Genomic DNA, 20,315 nt, shown 5'->3' on the forward strand with positions numbered 1-20,315 from the left:
AAATTATATGGCTGACTTTTCATTAGCCTGCTCTGTGTCTGCTCAGCATGAAGGTCTGCTGCTGCTGAGAACAGGAATATCAAGTGTCTGGCACAGGACACTGAAATGTGAGATTTACAACAAGAACTTAAACATGAAAAAGACCCAGAGGACTGAGAGCAAAATGACTCAATGGAACCATGAAAGTATCCAGGAGACAAGAGGTGAGCAGGGGTTGAAATTATATTACTAAATTGTAAACATGAGTGCCCTCATGTGGAGAGCTGTGCCACCCCCTTTGAGTTCATGAGACATCACAAGACCTGGATTGCACATGCAATCCATGCAAGGGGAGAAGGAAAAAAAAAACCAACCAAAAAATAGTGGAGAGTTTGAGCTGCTAGGAGTAACCCAGTACCAAATTGCACATCAAACCAGTTAGTCCAACATCAACCAGTTTTCCTTGGGTTTGGGTGAGCCTAAAGGTTTGACAGTGGAATACATTTATCAGATTTTTATTTCCACTTGTGTCAATGTTCTTCCATGCAAAGGTTTGACATACACAACTTGTATCGTTTACAACCTTGTATATGCATATTCATAAACAAAGGCTTCATCCATGGTGGTCCTCTTTATGCAAGTAAGCATTTAGCAATGTGACTTTCTGATAAGGAGGGCCTTGCATTGTTAAAGGTTTGTAACAGGACATGTTGTCCATAGATGTACAAAAGTCATTTAAAAGGTATGCCTCCTTTCTTAGTTAATATAAACAGATGGAACACAAACCATTCAATGTCTTTTGGTCCTGTGAATTTCACTCTTGTCAACTGCAAAGTTCAGCAGCTTTTTTCCACCAAAAGCCAATCTATGCTTTCAAATGACAATCCTTTTTAGAGTCACCACAAAGAATCCGCTTTTCTTTTCCAAAATGCAGGATTAGCAAAGGGGCTGATTCTTAATTCCTCCCAGTACAGTCCATTTATGGGTATGAAATTGAGAGATCAGTCAGTCTTTTCTCTGCGGGCCTTTCGCTTGAGCTGCAGTGTCTTCAGCTCAGTCATCATAGAAAAGGTCCTGTATACCCACATCATCTGTGAATATGTAACACACACAGTTTTTCTATTGGTGATACTAAAAAGATATGATCATATCTGGAATACAAACAGTAAAATGGGCAGTAGAACTTACCACAATGACGACTGTATTTAGCAGAAGAGGAATTGAGAAAACCAGCGATATAAACATTCCTTTTGAATCAAAATACTGAAAATTAGAAATAGACCTGCAACAGATACAGAGAAAAAAGTAGATTGAAATATTCTTTATTAATATCTATAGGCAGCATGTTTCTAGGCAGAAAGTTATAAGTATCATTGCACTTCCTGTTGAATGTCTTACCTCCAGTTCATGGCAGCAACCTCATTCAAGTATTCAGCACTATACACCAAGCCGACTGGGGACATAGATAATAAAATGTTTTTCAGACCTTTTTTTAGGCCAGATATTTAACTGACCAGATCGGCCTGTTATAAACCAGTTATAGCATGAGAAGTTGGGAAGTGAAAAAAGTGTTGGGCAAATTCCAATACTAACATCAAATTGACCAGTATTCTTTGTATTCTTTGTCTGAATGTAGTCAAACTAAAAAAAGTAGTCAGTACATTTCACATTTCATAATAAATGTGTATTAGGGATATTTTATTACCAAAATGAAAAGTGTTAATGCCATTGTAAATGTTATTTCAATACATAATGAAAGATCAGTATGCAGATATAAATCTTTACATGTACAGCAATGTGTTCATATACTTTATGTATTACATACTGAGCAAATAGACATATACAGTACATATGAAACAACAATGGCAATCGAAATCCAACTTTAGATGACATGAACTACATCCCCTGCGTAAGTCGGCGTCCCTTCTCATCAGTCTTGACTACAGTTACATGTAAACATACATATCTGAGCTCTTTGTTTGACTTAGCCTTCATGGATCTCTCCATTTCATATTTACTACTCCAATAATATTATGTGTTCGTCTCTTAGCAGAGACGATATTCATTGTTTTCATTATAAATGATAATAATAATAATAATAATAATAATAGTAACAATAATAATAATGCCGTGGGATTCTCGATAGGCTCGGTTAACAACTTATCCACTTACGCATTAGCAGAAAGTGGCAGATCTGAGCTCGGTAGAACCTGCAAGTCAACACCGTGACACTCAGACACACCGCATGAAACACCAAGAAGCCAATGGTCAAAGGCTCCGACCACTGAACCTGCAAGTTAAGAAAAAGCCCAACTTGTGACAGAAATCCAAGTGTCTAATAACAGCAGGAACAACTCGTTAAAAATATCTAGCAAAACAGCCTACATCACATCGAATCGGGGAGTAAAATTCGACTCACGGACATAAGAAAAGTCCAGATAGACGTAATTCTTAAATTGCTGAAGCCATCAATCGGTATGGAGCTAATATTGTCTGGTTTGGAACCTGACATTTTCGTACGATCATTAATAAACACGGGACTGAACTCGGACTATTTCTTGGCCAAACGCGAATGCGGAAGGAACGTTCTGTCGCATAATGATGACGACACATGGCGATTCTGCCACGTCAGATATACTCTTGGATAAACATGCAAAGCAAGGTCTGGATGAGTAAATCCTTCAAAATGTCCGGGTGTGGAAAATTTCTTAATTTTTTGGTATTTTAATGATGAGATAGTTTGCATGATTTGTGAGCTTCCTGTAGTGCTTACCCTTAATCATTTATGTGATTATTTTCTTACTTTATATAAACAAGAACATATTTTATTACCTACCAGCAAATAATGATCAGAAGCAGTAAAACATTGTGGATTAATTCAGATATTGTAATTAACCTGAGTCACTCTTCTCATAATAGATTACAACAGGATTAAAATATCGTGAATGTTGAACCAAGTTGAGCATGTTCCCTTGAAATATGGTATATTTATATTTAGTTGTATTTCTATATCATGACCCACATGAGTAAAATGAATAAATAAACTGTATTCCCACTCTATTTACTGATTGTATTTGAATTTGGCTTCAGTGGAGACTAACTATATGAGGAGTCAGTGGGCCTGCGGGAAGAAGAAAAAAAAATTACATTACAAAAGACACATAGAAAAGACAAAAGACAATGCATACATAATAATTATTTATTATATCAAACATACAAATGTCTTTTGACAAACAGGCATTTAAAACCTACTTACATGCATGAAATTATTCATCCCCACTGTTAGTGAGCCAAATCATCAGTCATTATTTAAGGAGGAGTCAAAAGTGTCATTGAACACACCCTGACAACTGGAAAACACTGCTGTTGAGCACAACGGTTGCTACATGGAGAAAAGTCCCAGTCTTGTTTCTCATGACATGAATGACAGTTCCTTTCTCCACCTTATCATTTTGATTTGGTTTTCACATAAATCACCAATCATTAACACCATGCCTGGTATTTACTGCGCTTACATTTTCTACAGTGACAGTAAATGTTAGTGATGCAGTGTTGGCACCAAAATCTCATCGTTTTCCTCTTCACACATGAAAAACTTAATATACATAGAACATTAATACACTTAAAACATTAAAATAGGGGGCTACGTTAAGCACCTCAGAAGCCATGGCCAGGTATAAACATTATTAAGCACTATTTAATACTTATAATTTGATGAACTATTCATGTCTGACAGAAATAATTACAAATTTTAGGGACTTAGTAAATCCCAAATATTAAATTTCAAATTGCCATGCTAATATTTCAGAATATCTACACAAGAAGTCAATCAGTTATACACATATTTATGTAACAAAGAGTACACTTATTTTTACTCAATACTAAAGATTATAATTGTGTTCATGTAACAAATCACATCCTTTGAAGATCTGAGACAATAAGGTTAACTTCTTTGCACTCACTGTCATTGCGAGCCAGTTTTTGCAAAGATGTAAAACATGTCAAATAAAAAAATATGATCAAGTAAGAGTTTACTTGTGTATACCGAATAGTTTGTAAATAAAATGAGGGGCATGTAAGTCTCAGCTCAGGTCCTGTTCTTTCCTGGATGGAAGTCTGGGACAAAGGTGGCTGCCACTGTGATTGGAGTTGAGTAGCCGAGGGCAAAGTTGTACAGGCCAAGCATTAGACACTTCCATGTCGAACGCAGTGCCTTCCCAACATTCTGTAAGGGGAAAAAATATAATCCAGTGATGATTATATAACAGACCTTAGTCACTCACATGCTTATCATCAGGAGCCAAACTTTTTTGTAGAGATCTCTGATGGTTTTTAAATCTTTGAAGTGTTTATCTATGTTATTCACACATTGCATTGCTTGATTTAGCCCTTTTGGATAGCAATGCTGTAATATTTTGAAGGCACAGACAGGAAATAGGAGAAAGATTCAATAATTTAATCAGCATTTTCTTTGAGGGGAAAATTGGTAAACAATAGCAAAGATTACTAGGATGCATGGAATGCTGTTGATGTAATAATAACAGTCAAGTCAGTAAAGCTTCCAATGATTAAGATAGAATAAGGTTATAAAACATTAAACGAGTTTTCTGCCTGGGTGGTGAGAGATTAAAACAGTTGCACAGCCGGATGAGCGACATTCTGTTTTTACACCTTGAAACATGGTGAACACCATTGTGTTTTTCTGAACAGGATATGGCTGAGCTGTCCACATACACACAGGAAGTCAGACATTTTACAAAAATAAAGAGAACCCATACTGACATTATTAGAACAATGTAATTATTATAATTAATTTCAAATAAATCTATGCACACACAATTAGTAAAAAAAAGTAATATAAATCACAAATTGACAGAGGTTGATTGATATAATTTTATCATTTCAAGCCAAATGTTGACTTGATCAGTCATATCCACAGCAGAAACTATATACCAACCTGCAAAATAATAACTATTCTAAACAAATAATTTCCACTTAAGTAACTTTTTTTTAATTTACCCTGCTTGATCTATAATTTCTACTACTGAAAGGATGGTGGTTGGCTGATGTGTGTTTTTTTGTGCTTTTTATTTGTGTTTAAAATCACTAGAAGAAATAAAGTAATTTTAATTATCATTCACTCAGGTTAAAAAACACAGCTTTTTCCAAGCAATAGACAAACTTGACAATTTACCTGGTTGGCTTCAATATTGGGATTAAATGTAGAGCCCTTGAAAACTCAAGTAGCAACATCTTAGGATATCAGTGTCAATTCTTAGTACATATATTTTTTAATTTGCCATTCTCATATTGTATCTCCAATGCATTTAACATTTAGCTGAATAGTAGTGAACCAACCTTCTTTACTTTTTTGTACTTTTCTTTCTTCATTTTCTTCTCTTCTTTCTTCTTGATTTGAGCCTCTTCATCTATTAAAGGCTTGTACATTTCAGGCAAAAACAAAAAGTGATTGTCCCTGTTGAACCTCTTATCTTGCTTGCTGCAGTCAAATATTTGCAGGCTGTCTTTAGACGTGGAGGGATTCAGGCCCCCTGAATGATCCGCACAGTCCACATGTCTGTGATACTTTGCTGCTCGTGCAGTCCCAACTGTTGCTGATGTATTTCTGTCGAACAGCCTTGATGAGAGCTTATTGGGCTTCATGTCTGGCAGTTTTAAGTTTTTAAAGAGTCAATAAAAATCCTACTTTCTTTCAGAGGTCAGTTAAGTTGCCAGCAGACATTATGTGCATGAGTGGAAGTGCATTCCAGCAGACCACCTCATGTGGAGGATTTGGCAAAAATCCCTTAAAGGTGCAAATCCTCCTCTGTCTCTAGGTCAGCCGTTACAAGTTTCAGTTGAGTTTTATAATTCAGACCCAAATAAAAGTGAAATGGGCAAATAAATTAATTAAAGAATGTAAGAAAAACATAATTGTTCTTTAAGCAATACGGTTATTGCTGGTCAGGCTCAAGATCGTTCCTACCAACAGTGAACTAATGAAAGTGACAGATTGTAGGCAATCAGACAGTAAATATAAAAAAAGTGTTTGGAGTACTGCTGGGGGTTAAAAACAAAGTATACACCGCTCAATACTCTACAGTAAAGACATAACTTTTTTCTGGACAACATTGTTTAATGAATGTAATCAACCATTGCTTACACCCAGATATTTTGGAAAAATATAGGAAAACACATCCCATCCCTGAAGAGTATTCTTTTCAGTTATTAAAACTGTTGAGTTATTTTTCTTAATATAAAATGTTAATTATACTACTGACTAAACAGTAATTTGGTAAAAATATTGCTGGTTTAAATATGGAATTTGACACGTCTGAATGTATGACTATCTGACAACAGAGACGGTTGTAATATTCATTTGTCAACTACAGAAGTCAATATGATGCAGATTTACTACGCGTCTTTGTCTTCATTTTGTTGTGTGTCGTTACCACGGTCTGGATCCTTCATACGGAGGATGTGGATGAAGTCACTCTCAGGAAGAGAACTGAAACAAAACAAGAATCAGGAAACATGTGACTGTGTCTTTGAAGTTCAATGTTCACTGAGAAACTGCCCAGATTTCCGATTAAACCAGTATAGTAATTGATCATTTAGATTTAAAAACAACTAGCCCAATGTTTCAGTGGTAGTTACCTCATGCTCTGTGGAGTGAGGAAAATGAATTGTCTGTAGCGCTGGCCCTTTGCAACTTTCAACATCATGTCCATGGAGATCTTTCTGTTAACCATGTCCTAGATGAACAAAATAACTCAAAATGATCATCAAGCACTTACTTTGGGATTGACGGCAATTATCCAAAAAATCATTTTACTCTTGTAAAGTGGAAAAACCTCATACTGATATCCTTTAATTGAGATTGAGATTTCCCTGGGCTACCTTTCTCTTACCTGGGTCCCTTTGGAATGGTTTAGATGATATGTTTTGTGGAAAAACTTCAATTTTTTTTTTGTTTGGTAATGTATCAAGGGAAATAAGATTAAAAACATATTGTCCGTTTAGAATTATCGGCTCATTTTCGGATATGTTCCTATCCCTAGTTGACATCTCTACTACTGAATTTCAGTCACATCTGCTTTCCAGATGTTTTAGTGTCATGACTATCCAACTATTTTTCCTCCTTAATCCATTTTTTTTTCATTGTGTTGCTTGTTTATTGAGGAATTCCTTCTCATTCATTCATTATCTACCGCTTATACTGCACTTAAGGGGATGCTAGAGCCTATCCCAGCTGTAGTTGGGTGAGGTGGGGGTATACCTTGGACTGGTTGCCAGTCGATCGCAGGGCCACATGTAGAGACAACCAACCATTTACTCTCTCATTCACAAATCTGGGCACTTTTTCCAATTCATATTTTGTATGTTTTTGGACTGGGGGAGGATACAGGAAACCCATGCTTAACATGCAAACTTCACACTAAAGGAATTGAAATATTGTCCTTCATGCCATGAGGCAGAATCACAAACCACTATGCACCCCCCCCCCCAATAAAAAATTACCATGTAAACATCGAATTCATCAAGGCAACGGAAAGGGGCTTCTGTGATGGTCCACAGAGAGAGAACAAAGCACACCGTGGAGAAAGAACGTTCACCTCCAGACAAGGAACGCATGTCACTTGAATCAGCTTTATTTCCCTGCCCTGGCTGCACCTGAAGTAGGGATAAATCAAGGAGAGATAGATCTATTACAATCACTTTTTTTTTTTAATCAGTGCGAAAGGTTGGTATTAGGTCTCATTAATGCAGCAATTTAGTACTTTAACTGCAGCTACTTGAAAGTATTCTTACTGTGATGGAAAGGGTCTCATTTTTATGGTCAAAGGTCATACTTCCAGTGTAACCTCTCTGGGCAAGCATGCTATCAAAGTAATACTTGCATCGGGCTGAAAGGAATCTAAGAAAAAATACAGAAAAAGAGTAAGATGGATAGAGTAAAGATGTGACTAGATTAAAGAAAGACCATCAAGGAGAGAAACATATTTTGTTGAATGAAAATACTGTGGTGAAATGATAAACATGTGAGAGAATCTTAAGTCATGAGTGTTTTATTATTTATTTTTATCTGTATTTAGTGAGTAATAAGTATTTTTCTATTGATTATATGCCGTAAGTGGGCTATAGGTGTGATCTTTTTATTTAATGCAATCATATTAGTTTGTTCAGTAAACCAATGTCATGGTATTGAACAGAAATACCAATCTTTATTTTGGCCTTAGAACTCCACTTATAACTGTAAGATCTTACCCATTGACACTAAACTGAACAAAAAACTGGTGACAAAAATAAATCTAAATCTAGAGATATCTTAATAGAAAAGAAAAGTGTGCAATGAATTATGTATATGAATTTCTGTATCAAATTCTACTATATCATTGAGTACCTTTATGACAAATAAAAATGAAAGAGCTAATGACAGCTAATAACACAAATATGAGTACTTATGGATATTTAGAGTCATACTCTGGGACAAGTTTTTGACAAACAAATAATTTTTCTGGTTAATTTGCACATGCCTTCTTAGCTCAGCATAAACCTGGAGTCTGTGGTTCATAACACTGTCCAAGCTTTTGATGAAGCTGTTGAGATTTTTCATTTGCTGTGCCATATTCTTATAGTTCTCCAGTGCCTCGCGGTACTGCCTGGGTGTGAGAAAGATAAGTCAGAGTGGTGAAAACATCCATTATACTGTGGATCATTGCTTTTGGACAGACTAGAGAATTTTTTTGGCATCTCAGATTAGGTACTTCAGCGGTTTAATTGGTACCTGGCTGAGAGATTTCACAGTTTTGTATTTAACAACACTGCCTGCTGGAATATGACATATGAGGTTCCACAGGGTTCTGCATTGGGTCCACTGCTGTTGTCAGTGTTTATTAGTACCACTGAGTCAGATTCCAAGTTAATTTTCAATTGATTTTCACAGCTTTACAAATTACTTTCAGATGCAATACATGCAATACTATGGTTAAAAAAAAATACCTCACAATCTCCTCACGATCACCCTGCTGTTCCTGCTGGGTTTTAATCTTGACCTTCAGACGGTTAATTTCACTATCCAGACTTCTGGCTGTCCGGCGTACTTCCAGGCGCTCAGGACAAATCTCTGTCGCCTTGGAAACTGATGTCTAAACAGAGGTGTGAAATTAAGATTTTTTTGACAAAGCTAAATCCATGAGGTATTACCCAAGTTCTGTGATATAAGTTGCAGAAATGTACTTCATTTTCAGGTAAACAGGTACCCAAACAAACACATCTGGGTCATTGATACCCATCTGGTAACCAGCACATTTCTTTTCAACCTAAATATATACTGGCAATGCTTCTTATCCAAGGCCATTTAAATTGCACAAGGATTACGAAATTAGGCATTTTTAATATAGTATATCTAACTCCCTATGGCATGTAAAAAATAACTATCAAAGATAAATGCAAAGTAAGATAGAAAATGATGAACACTTGAATAAAAAATATTACACATCCATCAAGATAAGGAGGTATCCAGGATTATCTAAAAATCAAAAACCCAATATGACTGCCAAAGGTGGATCAAAATAAGTGGCCAAGAACGTCATTTGGCACTGCTCTAACTTTTTTACTACAAAGATAGCATACAACAAAATGAGATGTTTGATAAGAAGGACGGTGAAAACCCTCGGAAATGTTTTAAGTATCAAATAATCAGGATAAATGCTGCACCAATGTTGTGGAACATATGGAAACAAAAAAAAAAAACAAGTTACAGTTAAATAACTTTCAAAAGAATAAGGTAGAAAAATTAAGAGTAATTTTCTCTTTTCCTGATAGTAATACTCAAACTAAAAATGTAACGTCAGTTGAATTGAAAATAGCTACCAGGAGTTCCTGCTCCTTCTGCTCCAGGGTCGCTTCCATGCTTTCTATGTTTCGCAGATGAGCACTGTGTTTCTCATCGTAGTGTTTCTTGTGATGTTTGCACTTCATCACCTCCTGGTCAGCTTTACTAAGTTCTTCCTATTATAGGACAAAGGAGATAAATATTTGAGTAAATTGTAAATGTGCTTGATAAATACAAATGATTTTATCCATTACCAAAAAGGAAAACTGCTTATCTACCACCGTGTAAGAACATGTTTTTAATATAATAGCTTGTGTATTTGAGAAAACTCTACCTTAACACCCCTCCTTGCTGCCACCTCAACGTGGTAGAAGGGTTTGCGTGTCCCACTGATCCTGTCCCTACTTTATGTTGTCAGGGGCTTTGTGCCCCTGGAAGGGTCACCCAAGGCAAACAGGTCCAGGTGAGGACCAGACAAAGGAATAACCCTCATGAGGAATAACCCAATTGGACCCAGTTTTCCCCACGGGTCACCATGTCCCATGCCCCCCCCCAGAGCCAGAGCCAGAGCCAGAGCCAGGGGCGGGGCTCTATGGTGAGTGCCTGTTGGCTGCGCCAGCACCCATGGGGCTCGGCCCGAAGGGAGGACATGGGTCCCTCTTCGCCTTGGCTCACCACCTATAGGAATAGCCGAGGGGGGCTCTCACTGAAGCAGTTCACAGCCAAATATGAAACGGGTGGGATGAGAATCAGCACCTCCAAATGTGAGACCATGGTGCTCAACCAGAAACAGGTGGAGTGCTCACTCAGGGTTGGGAAAGAGGTGCTGGCCCAAGTGGTTCAAGCATCTCAGGGTCATGTTCTCAAGAGAGGGAAGGATGGAGAGGGAAATCTCCAGACAGATCGGTGCAGCATCTGCAATGTTGCAGACTGATGCAGACTGAGGCGTACCGGTCTGTCATGGTGAAGAAGGATCTGAGCCAGACAGAAGGCGAAGCTCTCAATTTACCAGTCGATCTGCGTTCCTACTCTCACCTATGGTCATGACCTGTGAGAAGTGACCGAAAGAAAGCGATCGCGAATACAAGCTGCCAAAATAAGTTTCTTCTGAAGGGTGAGCCTCTCTGCTCCGGCTGCTGCCCCCTCGACCCGACTTCAGATAAGCAGCAGAATATGAATGGATGGATGGATGGATGTTTACCTTAACAGTATCTGCCTCTTCAGCAATTGTGTTGATTTTCTCCTTGTGATGCTTGTATTCCTGTTCTGCCTTCTCATAGGAAACCTTGAGCTCTGCCATCTGAGCACGCACTTTCTCATACTCCGCACTCTTCACGGAGATTTTGCCAACAATTTCCTGATAATCCTCCTCCTGTGACAAAGTAATATGTTACAATGTCAAAGACTGTTAACATCAGTAAACTGAAATGTTACTTGTTATGTAGGTCAAAAATATGGTTGGTCAAAATGAAATATTTCTTTGTAAAATGTATGTCCTGAACTGAATATGGTTGTGTTTAGAGTGAATTCAGTCTGTTGTATCTGTTAAATGTGCGTATTATGAACAAACCAAGGGCTTGAGGTCCTCTGACTGAGGTTCTTCCATGTTCTGTAGGTCTGTTAGCTCCAGTTGTAGCTTTGTGGCTTCATCCTAGAAAAAAACCCACAAACTACATGATAAAATCTGTGCTACAGCTTTTCATATTCTAACTGTATTTATTATTCTAACGATTACTTTATCAAATGTTCATCTCTTCTGAAAATGAAAACAAATCTCACTTTCCAAGACCAACACTTACGCATCAAATTAACAGTTCCAAATTTCAGAGATAACATACACTAAAATGGTTAATCTAATCTAATGATTAGATTCTGAAAACGCGTAACTTTACTGTTGGGTCATTTTAGTAACTAACAAAATAGAAAAAAGGTATAGCAGACATTATTTGATTAGATAATGGTGTAAGTTGAAGTAACCACTAAATAAAATAATTTATACTTTATCACTATCAAGTAGAGGGATCAATTATAAGATATGGCATTATAATGAAACTACTAAATACCAGACAATAAGTAATGCTTAAATGATAGTTACATAATTTCAAGGGACCTGAGCAATATATGAGAAGCAAAAGTATTACTTTTATGTGCTTCTGCTCTTGAAGGGTTCTTCTCTCCAGCCCAGCATTCTGCTTGATGTCCTCATCTAACCCCTTCAGTTTTTGTTGTAAAGTATCGGCCTCCGCTTTCTGTTTCTCAAGCTCACTTTGGAGGTGCCTGAGTAAAAGAAAAACCAAAGGAGGATAAAGTGATAGTCTCTTTGATAGTGAACTTTGATAGTCTCAGTGACCCTGAGGTTTTCAGCAGGGGAGGTCATGATATTTTTGCTTGATCAAACAACTATTTTAATACCCCCCCCCCCCCCCCCCCCAAAAAAAAATGTAAATGCATTTAAAAACACAAAAAATTGAATATAACATAATTTGTGGGATGGATAATGGAAAGTCAAATATGTACTCATTCAGCAACACAGGTCAAGAAAAGACAGAAATGTGGGTACATTTCCTGAAGAAGTGTTACAACATTGATCATTGGACTTTCAGCTAAATATAAACTAAGAGTAAAATTATCTTGAACAAATTTAAGCTTTGATTGAAAACACTGAATGCCATTGATTCAGCACTGAATGCACCAAGAACCACCACTTGGGAAGTCTATTGCAAATAAACTTTCTTGTGAATCCAAATTTCAATCTGGAGTTGAATTGTAGGTTGATTGAAGACAAAAGAAAATTAAAATGATAAAAATGATCACACACATTCATGTGGCCATGCACGCACCTTATTTCATCCTCAACATCTCCTGACAGGTAGTTTGCTCTGGTTTGGTCAGCAGAGTAAGAACGATTATTGAAGATCTGGTCGCCCTCCTTTGAGATTGCTTGGATACAGTTCCGAGGGGGGTCCTTGCTTTGTAGCACTCTACGGGCTTCAGTTTGATTCTATATTCAAAACATTCACAAAAAAAAATATTAAACACTAAGATCAATGTTTCAATATGTATTTAGTTCAGGTTCATGTGGTTGTACTCTAAGGCTGTTTTGAACCCTGTTTTAAATATCCTGGCTCTCTGATCGCCGCAATGGTGGGCCAAAATCTTAACACTTCCTATTGTTGAACAAGCAGCTACCGACAACTGAAATTGGGTGTTTAATACAATATCAAGTAATTAAATATAGTATTAAATACTATATTAAATTACATGGTGTCATGGTACCACAACGTATCTTGTAAAGATGTCACTTATTACCTTGATAAGTAAAATGCTCTCGATATTCCTTTGATCAATCAGGCAGTTTGCCACAACTGGGTCCTCAATTTCTAGTGCCTGAAGCACGGATGGATATTCAGGGTGATCCACAGCTCTAGGAAAGAAAATAAATATGGATATATTTTCTATATTGTTAAAGTAACACTTCTATAGGCACACAACACTCCTTGTTATTTCAAATTCAGTAAACATGGTTTTGGGTCATATACTAAATCTGATGACTTTGTTCCAGATATCTATCATCTGTGATATTGTGTTTTAACAGGGTGCAGTTGCAATCACAAACACAATATGAAAGAATATATAATAATTTGCTTTGTGTTCCCATTTCCCATATCCCATTTTATGATACCAAAATTTCCACATTTTACATAACACACCATACATAGTTCATAACAGGTGGTCTTGTTATTATCGTAGCCCTCCTCACCTCCTTCTTGTATCATGGATATGTGAAATAAAGTTGCTTGTTACTATCGTGGGCCTGCGGCCTGCAGGACAGAATTTGGCCATAAGGCCCTGAAGCTTCCTCTCATCATCATAGTTGTCACAAACAAATGCCTGAAGAAGGTTTTTGAGACATATTTCAACAGCAAGGGCTTGCTCTGGGTCCCTTAGGCTAATTAGGTAACCTGTAGAAAAATAAAAAAGAAGTCTAGTTAAAACAGTTCTGAAAAGATGTTCTACTTTTCATTAAGAAGGCTGCAATAATGGCTACCTCATGCTATGCAAAATGTCATGACGGCCTTGAAATGCTAACCAGAGTGTGCAACAATAAACAAATACAATGATGAATTTTGAGATTATAGACTGTCACTTAATATAAGCAGGAAAAAATAATCCTTTCATAAATATATAACCAAATTCATTAGTAAACTTGTGTTTTGTTTTCTCTTTATGGGTGAAGCAGTGGCACCGTGGCACAGTGCTTAGCACCTCTGCCTCACAGCAAGAATATTCCTGGTTCAATTCTGCACCAGTGTCTCTTCTCCATGTGAAGTTTGCATGTTACTTTGGTCACTCTTAACATGTGACAGGGTTTAAAAAAAAACCAACATAATAACCAACAAATACAGTCAGATAAATAAAGTCAGCTTCTTGTGGTCTTATGTGTTACTTTGGAGGGTAGCACATCTGAACATGTAAGCAATCAGATCTTACCAAGAGGTCCTCTTGGTCTTTGTTTAAAGTAGCCCCTTTTGGAGGCATCCTCTATGGCATTTAGGAGTGCTGGCATTTGCTCACCAAAGCGGCGCAGCCGGTTTGATCGACTGCTTTCTAGTATGTGCAGGTTCTTCCTGATTATTTCAGTGTTCTTCCTATGTGTATCCTGCTCCCTTCTATAGTGAGATGAAATTGGTAGTTTCATTGTATCAAAAGATATAGTGACTGAGGGAATCCAGTATTGTTTGAAATCCATAAACCCCCAAATATTTAGAATAAATCAATATTACTTCATATTCTTACACAAATACAAATGATAAGTGATATATTTCCTGAGAATTTTTATTGCCTTACTTAGTCCTTCCTTTTTCCTCCTCTGCACGTATCCTGGCATGCAGATACTGGTTTATCTGTTGGCCCAGGGTGGAAATCTGGTGTGTCATGTTTTCCAACTCAGTTTGGATTTGCGCCATTCGTTCTCGCTTGGCCTGGCTCTTAGACCCCGTGGCCTGAGCAATACTAGAAGGGTTATGAATAAAAAAAAATAGAAATGGAGAAGAAGCACACTTTAGAAGCAGTTTCAGCCTGATTGCAGTACACAGTGAATTAACCATAGCTACCTCTGCTTAAGATCAGTTATCCTTGAGGAAAGTTGAACTTTGTCCTTTTCTAGGTCCCTCAGATTAGTCTTGCACCTGTGAACTGTGACCTATAGAATTTACAGAATTAAAAAACATTAAAATATTGGCAATTTACAAGGTCTCACATGATTTCTCATGATTTTCAAGGCTAAAAACAGCTTTACAAATAGCAACAATACCAGATTCAACTTGATAGAAATGAGGACTCTTAACTAGCCAAAATATCTCGATGAAAGCAAAGACAGCTGGTGGAGCAAAATTACAGGGAATGAAATTACCATGACTATGACAATGAATTGATCATGTCCATAATCTGCACTTTAATAAGAACAGAAAATATGTATGCTGTAAAGATGTGCTGTTTTCCCACTGACATAAAGCCTTGAATTCTTACCTCACTGGACTTTAAAAGGGCATTACCCTTTAAGACTTCTGCCTTGAGTTGAGCACAGGTGGGCTGGAGCTCCTGAACCTGACACGTTTTTCCCTCCAACTGTTCTTGGATCAGCTTGTATTTCTTCTCAGCGTCTTCAATCTTATTCTACATAATTACAAGAAAAAAAGCCAGATCAGAGGTTTTCAAGGGGATATGCTATGTCAGGCAGCACAAGGCAAATATAATCAAAAAGCATACTTCGGGGGTACATTTAAGTTTCTATACAGAAATTACAAACAAAAAACAGGATAGAATAAAAACAAATACGACAAGATCAAAATTCTTGTGTGAGCACAAAATTAATACAGTGATATTCAACCATTAGTAATGAAAAACACTCCAGGATAGTGATAGTGATTGTAATGTTATCTTTAAATTAAAAACTAAACAAGAGGTAAGTAAGAATATGAATCAGTTCATACCTTCCATTCTTCTACCTTCTCATCATACTTTCTCGTGGAATTTCTGTCTGCCTGCAGCTTCTCTTTCAAGGGCTGTAACTCTTTCTCCATTTCTATAACCTGAACATTCAGGGGGGAAGATGGAAATTTTTTGAAAAATATTTAATCAATGATTTTTGCCAAAGAGGCCAAAATTAGGCAATGTAGGCAAAGCTGGATTGAATAAAAAACTAATAGAAAAGTGAGAGGAAATAATCTTACCAAAGCCCAAGCCATCTGCTTCTGTAACTCCTCTAGATTTTTATGCATTTCGTCAAGTGATGACAGGCTCTTGTAACGGTCCTCCTTCTCTTGGTACTTTCGCTTCAAGTCTTTCAAGCACTGATGTAAGTCAAGATGTAAAAGATGTAAGTATAAATAAATCATTCTTTAATAACACGAAGACTACTTCAGTACAATTGTTTAAAGGTTTTATAAATATAACATGAAATTTTAAGCCAACTAACTTACTTCGCTATGCTGCTCCACTTTTTCTTCTGTGACATGCTTAGTGGTTTTGATATAGACAAAATCCTCTCTCATCTGCTCCAGTTGGGTAGCTTTCATAAAAAACTTTGCGAAAAGAAAATGTAAAAAACAAAATATGTTTACATCAAGCAAAGATATGTTATTAATTTGTAATTAATGTTTTTCAAATAAAGAACCTTGTACTTGTCCCCCTCTCCTTTGGAATGTAAGAAGTATTTGCTCATCTCTTGAGTGAGAACCGAAACAGGATTGTTGACCTTTAGAAGAGAACGAATTTATCACCCTTCTGAAAAGGACAGTAACATCTTGAATTGGCAATGGATCTGAATGGGTCATTCCTTGCCACACATATAGCAGACAAGAAGTCTGAGCATCAAACAGCTGCTGAAGAGGCAGTATTTAAGTTTCTCTAACACATAAGCAACAGTAGAATTTAAAACGCCCTATTCATACATGTAGTTCTTCCAAGTAATTACCCTGGATTTTCCCTTGAAAGAAAAACAAGAATTGCTAAATTTGTGTCACCAAATGCATCTTTGATCTACTTGACGCTTATAAATTGTTGACATTTTGTGCAAGAAAGGACATACTTTTAAGTAGATAAAAGAGTGTCATATGAAATGGTCTCTACTGCATTGATAACCATATTTATGAACCATCTGCCCTTGAAATGCAATGTGTAAAAGGGCCAAACACTTGTTTATTACCTGAATATTAAAATTGTCAAGGATGGAGACAAGCTCTTCCTTTTTAGTTGAAATAACCTGACCTGTGGAAACACACAAAAAGCAAATCATTCAATAGCCATAGCAGCCATTGCAAAACATTTTTTTGTGTTTTTTACACTTTTGGGCATTGATCTAAAAGTTACTATTGAAGTACAAGGCATATTAGTTACAATAAAACTGTTTTTTTTTTCAGCAATTATGGTTACAAATGTTACTCTCTTTACAAAGCACTTTAAATGATTGGGTCTTTACTCAACAATTCTACCTGCTTTGCTTTTGAGTTTATAGGTTCTCAGTCCGTCACGTGTGATTCTCAGGTCTACGATGATAGCGGGACCATACACTTCAGGCTTGTAAGCATCCCTTCCTTTATTACGCAAAGTGATTGATACATCAGCCGAGCTGAAAAAGAAACAAAAAATAATACTCAGAGTAAAGCTGTTTCTTGGATGTTAAGTTTTGCACATCAGTTGGTCCATCACAGAAAAGATAAATTATATATAGATCTATATAGATCTCTCGCTCTCTAAAGGTTACACACACACACACACACACACACACACACACACACACACACACACACACACACACACACACACACACACACACACACACACACACACACACACACACACACACACACACACACACAGTGTATACATAAACAGCTGTCAGCATTTCACAGCGCTACCGCCTCCTGTGTGTCCATTGCAATATCATGTGTCACTACACAAGTCTTTTCTCGGGCACAGTTCTGCAAAATAAGGAAACAAATATTGAAATCCTTACCTCTCACCTTCCTTCACAAAACCTTTAAGGGATGATCCTCTGTTTGTGGCCTGGGCATTCCCTCCCAAGGTAACTATGAGAGCTGTCAGAACAGCACTTTTTCCACCTGTCAAAAGTAGATTGTGTACAGAAAATTACTGTTTACAATCTTCTCTTCCTTTCGGCTGCTACCTTCAGGGGTCGCCACAGAGGATCAACCTCCTCTAACCTCAGCAACCATCTATCCATATATTCACTATCCCTCCCCTGTATAAGACCAAACATCTCAGTATGACCTCTGACCTCATCTCAAAAACATCTAGCATTTGCTGTCACTCTGATAGACTCATTCCTGATCCTATCCATCCGCGTCACTCCCAAAGAGAAATTCAACATCTTCATCTCTGCTACCTGCAGCTCTGCCTCCTGTTTTTTCCTCAACACCAATGTCTTTAAACCATACAGCATCGCTGGTCTCACCACTGTCTTACACACCTTTCCTTTAATTTTTGGCTGATATTCTTCTATCACATAGTAGTCAACATTTTTCTCCATCCATTCCAAGCAGCTTGACTGTGTTTCATCACCTCTTTTCCACATTGCCTTGTTCTGGACTGTTGAACCAAAGTACTTAAAATCCTCTACCTTCTTTATCTCTTTTCCCTGTACCCTCGTGATTCCAATCAGGTTCCTCTTCTCATTCAGACACATGTATTATATGTTGCTGTGCTGTGGCCAACCCTTATTGCACTCCTTTCAAGAGCAAACCTCCTCTTGAGATTTTCCTCCACCTGCTCCCTTCTCTCATTACAAATCACAATGTACAATAATCTGCAAACGTAATAGTCCAGGGAGACTCCTGACAAACTTTGCCAGTGAGCTTGCCCATCACCACAGCAGACAAATGGTCTAATAAAGAGGATTAATAAAGAATGATGAAAGAGCAGAGATCCCTTCACTCTGACTTCTGTCACATCTACAGCACACCTCACAGGGGTCTCACAGCTCGCATACACCAGTCTAACATACTTCTCTGACAACAAGGTTCACGGACCAGAGGACATCCTGGTTTCAGAATTTATTTTGAATATTGTTGAAAAATTCTTGACAAATCCTGATGAACTTAAAAGAGGAAACAAAAGAGCAAAAGATGTGACATGCATGAGCTAAAGATTTGTCTCGCATTTGTTGTCATCCAAGGATGACTTCAATCTTTTATCCATCTGCATTCATTTGATGGCCAAAGTTTAAACACTGCATCTCAACTCCAACTTGATTCTTGTGTCTGGTTAGTAAAACACAACAACTGGGAAAAGTTACATATAGTCGCCTTCTTAAAATAATCGGCTATGTAATTTTTTCAGAAAAATACAAGAACATGGCCATATGCTGAACAAGGTGTTAATTTCCACAAAAATTGTGAAAAAGTAACATAGGCGATTCCTTAAAGAAGGTGATGAAATAAAGGACTTAAAATGTTTCTTACATCGTCATAAATGTGCAATTTTACCTTTAAACCGACACAAGCTGGAGCAAAAGCAACTATTCACAGCAGGTTAATCTAATTAGATTTATGACCAAGAAAAGAGCAATAGACACAATTACTTTTTTGTAATTAAATTCTAAAATTTTGTTGAGCGGCATTTCAAAAATAACACACTAGCTAATGTGACTTACTTCCATTGTTACCCACAACAAAGTTGACGTTGGAGCCGAAGGTAAACGGTCCAAGAAGAGAGTGACACATGAAGTTTCTTAAAGAAATGCTCTCCACAATCCCAGCATCGCTCACCACCTCACTGGCACACTGCAGTCACAAGACAAGTTAGGTAACAGCAATGAAACATGCATAAAATGAGGTTTCTTTGTTGACAGAGAAACGTCACAAAATTTTCTCGGCAAGACACATACTTGTTTGTTCAACAGATAATCGACGTTGACATGATTGTCATGATCTTCTTCATTACGACCCACTGGTCTGGCCCGTTTGTGAGGGTTGTTGACACCAGGGCTGCTTTTCCTTTTCGACATTATGAGCAACTGCGAAAGGACACTGAAAGAAAACAAGAGCTGTGAACGAATGTTCAGGCTAATCTACCAAAAGCGTTTAACGGAGACTCCTGTTAGCGTTACAACTGACCGATTTTCTAGATCTAAACACTTTCTCGCATCTCTTGCAATCGCCCAAATTCCCGTTAACGCAACATTAAACTATACGAAGTAACCTTTTAGCCGCATATAAAACTAGCTTACTGACTAGTACACGCTACCTGCAAACAAAGCAGTGGTAGAAACACTCCAAATAGAAAAACAGTGAATAGGTTACAATCGACTTTGTTTGAAAGTCCAAAAAGGAAGGAATAACAAACGGGTTCGCATTATACCTACTCCGAAGTGGTTGCTTCTAGCCGTCACAAAATAGCATTTGCACTTCCTTCATCGAATTCGCGCCTACAACATCGGAAATCTCGCGTGAGGAAACGCGAATGCCAGGTTTTTAAT

General features: G+C 37.4%; 3 protein-coding genes across 4 annotated transcripts; all 3 read right to left on the reverse strand.

Moving 5' to 3' along the window:
- Positions 1-478: 478 nt before the first annotated feature.
- On the reverse strand, positions 479-2,564 carry tmem18 (transmembrane protein 18). Its single transcript, XM_086167437.1, has 5 exons — positions 2,399-2,564; positions 2,152-2,269; positions 1,378-1,432; positions 1,168-1,261; positions 479-1,070 (listed from the first exon to the last, which is right to left on the reverse strand). The coding sequence occupies exons 1-5, from the start codon at positions 2,489-2,491 to the stop codon at positions 981-983; spliced, it is 450 nt and encodes a 149-aa protein (XP_086023563.1). The 5' UTR covers positions 2,492-2,564; the 3' UTR covers positions 479-980.
- Positions 2,565-3,155: 591 nt separating this feature from the next.
- On the reverse strand, positions 3,156-5,909 carry LOC147222796 (uncharacterized). The gene is made up of 2 exons (XM_086167231.1): positions 5,338-5,909; positions 3,156-4,204 (listed from the first exon to the last, which is right to left on the reverse strand). The coding sequence occupies exons 1-2, from the start codon at positions 5,641-5,643 to the stop codon at positions 4,067-4,069; spliced, it is 444 nt and encodes a 147-aa protein (XP_086023357.1). The 5' UTR covers positions 5,644-5,909; the 3' UTR covers positions 3,156-4,066.
- Positions 5,910-6,094: 185 nt separating this feature from the next.
- LOC147222797 (structural maintenance of chromosomes protein 6) lies at positions 6,095-20,263 on the reverse strand. 2 transcript variants are annotated; one of them, XM_086167385.1, is made up of 27 exons: positions 20,202-20,263; positions 19,725-19,866; positions 19,491-19,620; positions 17,835-17,940; positions 17,311-17,447; positions 17,025-17,086; positions 16,494-16,574; positions 16,300-16,401; positions 16,051-16,170; positions 15,811-15,909; positions 15,347-15,493; positions 14,932-15,020; positions 14,666-14,830; positions 14,309-14,487; positions 13,578-13,779; positions 13,127-13,241; positions 12,658-12,818; positions 11,959-12,094; positions 11,388-11,468; positions 11,019-11,189; positions 9,856-9,993; positions 8,983-9,128; positions 8,517-8,642; positions 7,792-7,897; positions 7,501-7,653; positions 6,637-6,734; positions 6,095-6,487 (listed from the first exon to the last, which is right to left on the reverse strand). In XM_086167385.1, the coding sequence occupies exons 2-27, from the start codon at positions 19,842-19,844 to the stop codon at positions 6,394-6,396; spliced, it is 3,264 nt and encodes a 1,087-aa protein (XP_086023511.1). In that variant the 5' UTR covers positions 19,845-19,866; positions 20,202-20,263; the 3' UTR covers positions 6,095-6,393. The 2 variants fall into 2 exon arrangements, with proteins under 2 accessions (XP_086023511.1, XP_086023510.1); XM_086167384.1 differs by having other exon boundaries at positions 20,198-20,260.
- Positions 20,264-20,315: the final 52 nt, after the last annotated feature.

Source organism: Fistularia commersonii, chromosome 20, assembly GCF_037954325.1.
Source record: "Fistularia commersonii isolate RoL2024-O1a breed Wild chromosome 20, RoL_Fcom_v1.0, whole genome shotgun sequence".
Lineage (NCBI taxonomy): Eukaryota > Metazoa > Chordata > Actinopteri > Syngnathiformes > Fistulariidae > Fistularia > Fistularia commersonii.